The sequence below is a fragment of the Coregonus clupeaformis genome, unplaced genomic scaffold, assembly GCF_020615455.1.
Source record: "Coregonus clupeaformis isolate EN_2021a unplaced genomic scaffold, ASM2061545v1 scaf1044, whole genome shotgun sequence".
Lineage (NCBI taxonomy): Eukaryota > Metazoa > Chordata > Actinopteri > Salmoniformes > Salmonidae > Coregonus > Coregonus clupeaformis.
Window position 1 is genome coordinate 159009 of NW_025534498.1, and position 11400 is coordinate 170408.

General features: G+C 46.9%; 1 protein-coding gene across 1 annotated transcript; it reads right to left on the reverse strand.

The window, feature by feature from the left end:
- Positions 1-518: 518 nt before the first annotated feature.
- LOC121554696 (zinc finger protein 528-like) lies at positions 519-10376 on the reverse strand. Its single transcript, XM_041868387.2, has 2 exons — positions 10341-10376; positions 519-1885 (listed from the first exon to the last, which is right to left on the reverse strand). Exons 1-2 carry the CDS (start codon positions 10351-10353, stop codon positions 918-920), a joined length of 981 nt encoding a protein of 326 aa, XP_041724321.2. The 5' UTR covers positions 10354-10376; the 3' UTR covers positions 519-917.
- Between the last annotated feature and the right edge of the window lie 1024 nt (positions 10377-11400).

Sequence of the window (11400 nt, forward strand, 5' to 3'; positions counted from 1 at the left end):
ATTATAAAAAGAATCCATGTGTTGATTGAAGAATTAAGTATGTTTTGGTTCGACTGAAATAAGGAAAACTCAGTCCCTGCAATGATAGAAAAATAACCAAGTCAGTCAACATGATGTTGTCGTGGAAATTCACCACTAAGGACTCAAATTCAAAGTAAATGAAGCAATCTTTGTCACGGCCGGAGATGTTCACAAACTCAATACAAGCCTGATGAAACTCTGAAAAGGGGCGTTACCTTTCAGTCCCTTTATACTGCTACACAAACAAGTCATATAAGCATGATTTACATTATTCACATAGGCGTTGGTTCCTGCATGTGACTGATTTATACCATACGAGGCTTCTAACCTTGAAACTGAGATATTGTATCACTCCTTCTAGTTGCCAGAGCAATGTTCTGGCCAAATTGCTTATCAGTGATAGTGTGGTTTCCTCTGTGCAGTCATACACACAAAACATTTTCCATCACAAAGTCAATTTTAATTTCAACAAAATGGTCATACACTCACATAGTGTGAAGTAAAGTAATTTTATTGCACAACAATACGTGACAATTAGAATAACTTCTCACTATGGTAATACTTTACATTTTCTGTAAATCTGATACCCTCGCTTTGATAAAATTAATTTTAGAATACTTTGGAAAAGGTCCAACATTAGATTACACACAGCTTCACTAGTTTGCCAAGTAAACATGAATTAAGGCACTATAACTTCCTCCATTATAAAACACCAGCATCAAACAACAGGACAAGGTTGTCACTTATCATCAGTGAAGCATTTTTACAGACACCATCACACCAACCATCACCATTTCATCTACTCTGCCTCATCATACTCATTCTTTCCCCAGTTCCCTCTATATCCAAAACCAACAGGATTAACTACAACCTACCTAGTACTACATTACATGTTACTATACATGGTCCCTGTGCATTTTCTGCTGGTGTATCCTGAGGTAGCTTCTCTCTGAGAACCTCTTCTCGCAGTGTATACAGGCGAACGGCCTCTCTCCCGTGTGGATCTTCAGGTGCATCTTTAGCTGGTGCTGGTGGGAGAATCTCTTCTCACACTGGGGGCAGCTGTAGGGTTTCTCCCCTGTGTGGACCCTCTGGTGCCTCTTCAGGTGGGACGATCGGGAAAAACGAGCACGGCACAGGTGGCAGCCGAACTGTTTCTCCCCCGTGTGCGGTTTCTCCCCCGTGTGTATCCTCTGGTGGATCTCCACCTGTTGGGGGAAACTGAAGGCTTTCCCACAGAACGAACACGGGAAGCGCTTCTCTTTGGCGCTGCCTCCTTTACTGATTCCGTCTCTACTACGGTAATGTGTCAATGGGCTTGTGTAGCCATTTAGTGTTGAGGCACTGGCATTGTCTGAGGTCTGGTTTAACATAAGGAGATTGTGAGGAGGATGAAGGCCAGGGAGTGTCTGTGTTGTCACAGGGTCCATGTTCCAGTTGATAGATCCTATAGAAGGCAGGCTGAAGGCAGCACCTGTTGGGGGGGTAACCTGAGGCGCCATCAGTCTCTCTGAATCACAACTATAGGAGCAGGATGGAGAATCGCTAGCCGAATCATTGTCTGTTCTCTCTAGCTGCATATGGACACCTCCCCGTCCGCGCAGACCAACTCTACGCCTCGCCCTGATCTCAGCCAGTCTGTTATCATGGAGTTCAGTTGTTGTTTTATGTTCGACTGTTTGTTTCTGGTTAACAGTGTTGATTCCCAGCCCAGAGTTGAGGACGCTGTCCCATCCACTGACCTCCACTATGTCGCCTCTAGTCCTGGCCTGCTCAGTGATGTTGTCCCCTAGGTCATTGGCTGCACCGTTCTGGGAATCCAAGATGGTCACCCAGTCTTCTCTGTTAGCCTCCAGCCAACCACCTGCAGGAAGAGTTTACAAAATAGACTTTACAAACATGGCAGAGAAAACGTAACATTATGACTATAACTACTTTTCCCTGAAGGAGGGAAATAAGGTACAACATACTATGGGGATTCGGTTGAAAGATCTACAATCCCGCCTGACAAGGTCAATGAAATCCGTGCATCGCTGGAAGCCCCGCCTTTCACAGGTGATAAGCGTGAGACTCGGATTCATTACTTCAATTTAATAACGCTTTTCACCGAGCCCTGGAACGGGCGGCACAGGGCCAAACAGGTGTTCTACCTCGTTTCCCTCCTTCAGGTAACAATAGTTATAGTCTTAACGTTCCCTTTCAGTCAGTCAACTTCGGTACAACATACTATGGGGAAATATAATCACGCCCCAAGCCGACCCCAACGGATACTAAATGAAACAGCCCATGACAGACCACCTAGACCTGACCCCCGCTAGATGGGGCAGTCTGGGTATTGCACACACTGCGCACTACCTAGTTACTTCCCCTGTCCCAGCCGTAAGCGCACTGTGGGCTACACTGGGAGCAGTGACATCCAAGCAATAAAATATCACAAGTGTGTGGTGATGCCTAACTCGCCGCAGCACAAATATATAGCCATGACTTTTGGGGCGAAGGTGGCATTTGGACGCAACATCAACTTAGAGTTCCCTGGGGTGAACTGAGTACAGGAAGGAGGTACGGATAACACGTGTAGGACCCCAACACATTTAGCCGAGGCCAAAGCCATGAGCAGGGACCTTTTGTAGGAGAGGATCTTCAGATCCACCAACTCCAAAAGAGTTGGTGGATCTCAAAGAGGGCCGCACCCTTTGCCTCCAAAACCAGCGCCAAGTCCCATGTGGGAAAATAGGTTTAGAGACCGGTCTGAGACGATGTACACCTTTCAGGAAATACACAACCAGGGGGTGGGCCCCCGGTGAGGCTCCGTCAATTCCCACATGACACACAGAGAAAGCGGCCATGTACACTTTTAACGTGGAGAATGCCGCCCCTGCTCGAAAACCTCCTGTTGGAACATAAGGATGTCCCTCACAAAGCACTAAAAAGGAACAAGTCCTTTATTTATTTTTATATTTCACCTTTATTTAACCAGGTAAGCCAGTTGAGAACAAGTTCTCATTTACAACTGCGACCTGGCCAAGATAAAGCAAAGCAGTGCGATAAAAACAACAACACAGAGTTACATATGGGGTAAAACAAAACATAAAGTCAAAAATACAACAGAAAATATATATACAGTGTGTACAAATGTAGCAAGTTATGGAGGTAAGGCAATAAATAGGCTATAGTGCAAAATAATTACAATTAGTATTAACACTGGAATGATATATGTGCAAGAGATGATGTGCAAATAGAGATACTGGGGTGCAAATGAGCAAAATAAAGAACAATATGGGAATGAGGTAGTTGGGTGGGCTAATTTCAGATGGGCTGTGTACAGGTGCAGTGATCGGTAAGGTGCTCTGACAACTGATGCTTAAAGTTAGTGAGGGACATAAGTCTCTCCAGCTTCAGAGATTTTTGTAATTTGTTCCAGTCATTGGCAGCAGAGAACTGGAAGGAATGGCGGCCAAAGGAGGTGTTGACTTTGGGGATGACCAGTGAGATATACCTGCTGGAGCGCATACTACGGGTGGGTGTTGCTATGGTGACCAGTGACCTAAGATAAGGCAGGGATTTGCCTAGCAGTGATTTATAGATGGCCTGGAGCCAGTGGGTTTGGCGACGAACATGTAGTGAGGACCAGCCAACAGGAGCGTACAGGTCACAGTGGTGGGTAGAATATGGGGCTTTGGTGACAAAACGGATGGCACTGTGATAGACTACATCCAATTTGCTGAGTAGAGTGTTGGAGGCTATTTTGTAAATGACATTGCTGAAGTCAAGGATCGGTAGGATAGTCAGTTTTACAAGGGCATGTTTGGCAGCATGAGCGAAGGAGGCTTTGTTGCGAAATAGGAAACCGATTCTAGATTTAACTTTGGATTGGAGATTCTTAATGTGAGTCTGGAAGGAGAGTTTACAGTCTAACCAGACACCTAGGTATTTGTAGTTGTCCACATACTCTAGGTCAGACCTGTCGAGAGTAGTGATTCTAGTCGGGTGGGCGGGTGCCAGCAGCGTTCGATTGAAGAGCATGCATTTAGTTTTACTAGTGTTTAAGAGCAGTTGGAGGCTACTGAAGGAGTGTTGTATGGCATTGAAGCTCGTTTGGAGGTTTGTTAACACAGTGTCCAACGAAGGGCCAGATGTATACAAAATGGTGTCGTCTGCGTAGAGGTGGATCTGAGAGTCACCAGCAGCAAGAGCGACATCATTGATATACACGGAGAAAAGAGTGGGCCCAAGAATTGAACCCTGTGGCACCCCCATAGAGACTGCCATAGGTCCAGACAACAGGCCCTCCGATTTGACACATTGAACTCTATCTGAGAAGTAGTTGGTGAACCAGGCGAGGCAGTCATTTGAGAAACCAAGGCTATTTAGTCTGCCAATAAGAATGCGGTGGTTGACAGAGTCGAAAGCCTTGGCCAGGTCGATGAAGACGGCTGCACAGTACTGTCTATTATCGATCACGGTTATAATATCGTTTAGGACCTTAAGCGTGGCTGAGGTGCACCCATGACCAGCTCGGAAACCGGATTGCATTGCATAGAAGGTACGGTGGGATTCGAAATGGTCGGTGATCTGTTTGTTAACTTGGCTTTCAAAAACTTTCGAAAGGCTGGGCAGGATGGATATAGGTCTGTAACAGTTTGGATCTAGAGTGTCACCCCCTTTGAAGAGGGGGATGACCACGGCAGCTTTCCAATCACTGGGGATCTCAGACGTTACGAAAGAGAGGTTGAACAGGCTAGTAATAGGGGTTGCGACAATTTCGGCTGCTAATTTTAGAAAGAAAGGGTCCAGATTGTCTAGCCCAGATGATTTGTAGGGGTCCAGATTTTGCAGCTCTTCAGAACATCAGCTGTCTGAATTTGTGTGAAGGAGAAGCGGGGGGGGGCATGGGCAAGTTGCAGCAGAGGGTGCAGAGCTGGTGGCCGGGGTAGTGGTAGCCAGGTGGAAAGCATGGCCAGCCGTAGCAAAATGCTTGTTGAAATTCTCGATTATTGTAGATTTATCGGTGGTGATAGTGTTTCTTAGCCTCAGTGCAGTGGGCAGCTGGGAGGAGGTGCTCTTATTCTCCATGGACTTTACAGTGTCCCAAAACTTTTTGGAGTTAGTGCTACAGGATGCACATTTCTGTTTGAAAAAGTTAGCCTTTGCTTTCCTAACTGCTTGTGTATATTGGTTCTTGACTTCCCTGAAAAGTTGCATATCGCGGGGGCTATTTGATGCTAATGCAGTACGCCACAGGATGTTTTTGTGCTGGTCAAGGGCAGTCAAGTCTGAGGAGAACCAGGGGCTATATCTGTTCTTAGTTCTGTATTTTTTGAATGGGACATGTTTATTTAAGATTGAGAGGAAATTACTTTTAAAGAACAACCAGCCATCCTCTACTGACGGAATGAGATCTATATCCATCCAGGATACCTGGGCCAGGTCAATTAGGAAGGCCTGCTCACTAAAGTGTTTTAGGGAGCGTTTGACAGTGATGAGGGGTGGTCGTTTGACCGCGGACCCGTTACGGACGCAGGCAATAAGGCAGTGATCGCTGAGATCCTGGTTGAAGACGGCGGAGGTGTATTTAGAGGGTAAGTTAGTCAGGATGATATCTATGAGGGTACCCATGTTTACGGATTTAGGGTTGTACCTGGGGTTCGTTGATCATTTGTGTGAGATTGAGGGCATCTAGTTTGGATTGTAGGATGGCTGGGGTGTTAAGCATATCCCAATTTAGGTCACCAAGCAGTACGAACTCTGAGGATAAATGGGGGGCAATCAATTCACATATCGTGTCCAGGGCACAGCTGGGGGCTGAGGGGGGTCTGTAGCAAGCTGCAACAGTGAGAGACTTATTTCTGGAAAGGTGGATTTTTAGAAATAGAAGCTCAAACTGTTTGGGCACAGACCTGGATAGTATGATAGAGCTCTGCAGGCTATCTCTACAGTAGATTGCAACTCCACCCCCTTTGGCAGTTCTATCTAGACGGAAAATGTTGTAGTTGGGGAAGGAAATTTCATAATTTTTGGTGGCCTTCCTAAGCCAGGATTCAGACACCGCTAGAACGTCAAGGTTGGCGGAGTGTGCTAACGCAGTGAATAACTCAAACTTAGGAAGTAGACTTCTGATGTTAACGTGCAGAAAACCAAGGCTTTTACGGTTACAGAAGTCAACAAATGATAGCTCCTGTGGAGTAGGAGTGATACTAGGGGCTGCAGGGCCTGGGTTAGCCTCTACATCACCAGAGGAACAGAGGAGGACTAGAATAAGGATACGGCTAAAGGCTTTAAGAACTGGTCTTCTAGTGCGTTGGGTACAGAGAATAAAGGGGGCAGATTTCCGGACGTTGTAGAAAAGATTCAGGGCATTATGTACAGACAAGGATATGGAAGGATATGAGTACAGTGGAGGTAAACCTAAGCGTTGGGTAACAATGAAAGAGATAGCATCACTGGAGGCACCGATTGAGCCGGTCTCGGCGTGTATGGGGGGTGGAACAAAGGAACGATTTGAGGCAGTTTGAGAGGGACTTGGGGTTCTACAGTGAAATTGTATAATAAGAACTAACTGGAACAGCAATAGGCAAAGCATATTGACATGGGAGAGAGGCATAAAGCAATCACAGGTGTTATAGGAGAGAGCTAAGACAACAACTGGTAATGGCGATAAAGTTTGGGCTGAGGCTAAACAGAATAAACAGGACAGGGTACCGTGTAAAGGAACAGTCCAGCAGGCATCAACTGTGCATCTGAGTGATCATAAGGTCCAGTGAACAACAATATGTGAATCCGAGAGTAGTTCAAATTGGTGCTTCAGCACAGCGAGCAGGAAGCACGGTTGTAGTTTGCGTGTGCTAGCGGGCCGGGGCTAGCAGATGGATCTTCGTGGTCGTCGCAACGGGAAGCCTGTTGAAACCACAGACGATTGCGTCGGCAGACCAGTCGTGATGGATCGGCAGGGCTCCGTGTCGACTCTAGGAGGTCCCGTCCGGTTGACAGAGAGGTAGATAGCCGGGAGATGTGCTTGACTCAAGGCTAGCTCAAGGCTGATTAGCCAACAACAACGTTCATTTCGTTGCAGCTAGCTAGTTGCGATTATCCAGAGTTAAAAGGTCCAGTGATTCAGTGATTCCGGCAGAAAATCCGATGTTCTGGGTGAAAACTGCTAACGGTGGCTAATAGCAAGTAGCTAGGTCGCTAGTTAGCTGGCTGGCTAGTTTCAACTGGAGATTCTAGATAAAGGTGAGTAAATAATAGAATCCGTTCCACATTGAGTGAGGTGGGTTGCAGGAAAGTATATTTAGTAGAAGGATGAAAAGTGTGATAGGGAAATATATACGTAAAATAAAAAAATCAAAATTAAAACAGGCTATTTACATGGACACACAAGAGAACACGACCGCACTGCTACGCTATCTTGGTATCAGAGCTCAAACACTTGCCACTTATACGCATTCAGACCTCTCGTGGAAGGTGCCCTTGCAGACTGAATGGTAGCAATAACATTCGGCGGTAAACCTCTAGATATCAGATTGGCCCTCTCAGGGGCCAGGCCCATAGGAACCAAGTCTCTGGCCAAGCGTGCCTGGGACAACAGATCCCTCCCGGCGCACCCTTACCAACGTGGGCTGAATCAGAACCACTGGCGGAAACATGTAATGGAGGGTCCGATGCCACTGGTGTGCCAGAGCGTCTGTCCCAACGGGGCACTCGGGTCCCTCATCGAGAGATAGTCGACACTAAGCATTTTCTCACGATGCGTAAAGATCTACGTCGGTCCTGTAGTCTCCACTCATGCTGTGACCACCTTGCGGGACAACACCTGGCGCATGAGAACCCCTTGCGACAGTAGCCAGGGATCCCTCCACTGGGCCAGTGCCCGGCGGAGGGTCAATATGAAATCGGCTTCCGTACTCAACTCAGGCAAATACAACAGAACATTCAATCGCGGGACACACAGACCATAATAGCCGCTGGTTTGTGAGAATTTTGGAACCAGGAAACACCGACTGTACCAGCAGTCCTGGGCTTCCGACAGAGGAACCACTCGTATTGCCTTAATATTGGCGCTGAGGCCAGGGGAACAACGAATTGTAGCCTGTACCCCAACGTCACTATTCGGATGACCAAGGGCGACACAGCGCATGCGCGCCCATTGGTTGGAGCAGGCAGCGAGTCTCCTGTAAAGTGCCATTTGAGGGGGCATGTCGACCCCAGTCGTGGCCTGGGAGAAATGTATTTTTTTCCCTTCACCACTCTCAACAAACTTGTGTCTGAATGTGGAGGAGGGACATGTTTTATTGAACTCACATGTGGAATATACAACACTCTTGAAACCCGCAAACAATGGGGTTGAAACAATGTGTTTAGGTGCAAACGTTTGCCTGAAGCCCGGTCCACTCTGGGCTCGAGGGCTTTGGCCATCCGTGATGTACCCCGATTGGCCGTGCCACTTGGGGTTACTGTTGTCACAACGGGTGTTTGGGGCGGCTGGCAAGGGAGGACCCGATCCCGTGCCATCTCCCATCCCCGAGCTAAGTGCGCGGGGGCAGTCTCCTACTCCGCTCCATAGCAGGACCATCTCTCACCTCGCTCCTGGAAGCGGGGCGGAACTTGTGCCAGGAAGACTGCCGTTGCGCCTGGGAATCAGGCAGGTCCGACCTGGTGCTGGGCCCGGCCTGGCAACCCCAAAGGAAGAAAAGCGTTCAGTGCCTCTTCCTCCTTTCTTTCTGGCCGTAGGAGAAATAGGCTCATCGCGGCACCTTCGAAAGCGTCAGCCAAAGATGACGCAGTGCCACCACAGTAGCTCCCCTGCTCTTCCCGAGGGCCAGACCAATGCACCGGAACATGTGCAGAATGAAGTCAGACTTAACAGTATGAAAAAGTAAGAGAATGTATGCACTCACTACTGAGGGGATCAGGCAACCACCCCCTCTGCACAATACACCTTATCCAGCTGAGCGACAATGCTTGTTAGGGCGCGTAGGATTCGCATTAGCCACACCTTTGTTAGCCAACGGGGCGAGGTAGCCAGCTAGCTTGCTATAGACTGGAGGCGTGTGCACCCGCCCCGCCCTGTCCCCTCCATCCCCTCCAGATCCATGAAGGGGGCACACCCATGCAGCATCAGCTTAGCTGAATGCGGGTTGGACCAGGTTGTCGTCAATTCTTCGAAATCCAGTAACAGGGGTAGGTGGTGCTTGACTGTGGCAACCACAGGGGGCAGGTACTTCCCACCGAATCTTGATGACTTCTGCTGCGGGTGTAAACATGCCCACTTCACCTCCAAACGCATAGCCACCCTGCGGCACAGTTCTATGAACGATGCGTTGGATCCCAGGGATTCCCCCTCTACTCCCATAGTGTGAGGAGGTGGCTGTCCCGGAACTAAGTACTCTTCGTCACCTGAGAAACCCCCGGAGCTGTACAGAGACACCAAATCGTCATCCGAACCTGGGCCCTGTATGTCACCGTGGGAGACCGAACCAGCCGGCTCACCATCTCCCTGCTGGGAGGCTAGTTCCACCTGTTCCGACATCAGCCAAGTCCCTCTCCGCTTCCTGCACCTCGTTCCCAACAGAGATGCCGGCATCCGGGAATGGAAAGTCGCCATCGCTAACTCCAAGCTTCCTCAATAATGCTACATGTCTTTCCAGGGAGTTTGCATGCAGTATGTGGCAATGCGCACACGGACTGTTCTGAGCAAGGGCCGTCTGAGCGTGTTCCAAGCCGAGACAAACTACACATAAATCGTGAGTACCTTTCAGAGAAATACTATAACTGCATGACTGGGGGAATGATCGCGACCCGAGCCGGCTTAGCTATCGTCGTCTCGGTCGCTTTCTTAGCCATCTTACTCATTGCTCCAGCAAACTGAAGAATAACATTGTTTGTGATTAGGAAACTTATGATAACAAATACAAACTTCGGCACACAACGTCCAGGGGGTGAGCACGCTCTACCAGTATGTGGCAGTTTAGTTGGCGCAATGTAAGACAGTCTCTTTTCCCAATTGTTTGTTTTAGTAGCTCGAATCCTGTTCACGAGGTGAAGAGCGGAATAGTTTAAGGAATGCCTTGTCAGGCATGATTGTAGATCCTTCAACTCCCCATAGTATGTTGAACCAAAGTTGACTAACTGAAGAGGAACTCCTAAATGTTTTGAGTCAATTACCTGGTCAAGGTTATACATTGTGTTTTTGTATGTAAACATAAGTGGTATTGATTTCATTTTATCAATGAAGAAAATTAAGAAAGAATAATAGCCAGGCGCATCACTATTTCCATTCAAGATCTATTACTGTATGTATGCTACATGTATTTCTCCCTTACCTTGCTCCCCCATCTTTAGTCCACTCAGCAGACCAATGCTCTCTGGTCCGTCTTCTATTGTCTCCTCTTTGACTAGCAGCAGATCAGGCTTCCCATCCTCCATGTCTACTGACTGTAAGAGATACAGAGTGAGAGGATGTTGGATCAAGAAATCTGATATGAGCACCCTGCTATGGAGCATCTTCTGATTAGGCAATGAAGGATTGCTATGAGTACTATGCAAACATGTTAGTTGATTTGATACTATGCAAACGTGTTAATTGATTTGATTACTTGACGCTCTTTAAAAATGGTTTGATAATTCAAAGGCATGGTCCCACACTTTGGAGAAAATTAATCAAGACCTGGGCCCGTATCCACAAAGCACCTCAGAAAATATCCTAGGAATCCTGCTAAAACCAGTTTTTAAGACAAAAAATACTCCCAGCTCAGAGTAGGTTTTAGGATGATGTTAAGACACTACCCAGACAAACTGAGCCAGGAGTAAAGTCAACTCATAAAAGTTTATCTAAACTGGTAATCATGACAGTTTGAGGTACTGCAATGGAAAGATAGTGATGAGGCCCATTGACATTGTTGCAAATAATGGGGAATAACCAATCACAATGAGGCATCACCAGCTGTGAACTCTATAGCACGCTTCAGACAACCATGTAGAATGTGACTGTACATCTTAATGTTGCAATGGTAAAACGTTTGATACTGTATAATTTCACCTGACATGATCAATTCTCTTAATTATCGGCTAATATGTTGGCGTGCATAACCTTTTTCTAACCAATTCTGAAGGTTGTTAAAAGCAGAATTCTGACAATATTACCGTTATATCAACACTCGTTTAACAACTCCTAAATCGCTTTGGCACAGTCGGCCTCAAGTCACTTGCTGATAATGTTGCAAACAATGTTGCATACATTTGAAAGGTCTATCATTTTCATCAAACACATTTACAGTACCAGTCAAAAGTTTGGACACACCTACTCATTCCCGGGTTTTTCTTTATTTTTACTATTTTCTACATTGTAGAATAATAATAATAATAATAATAATATGCCATTTA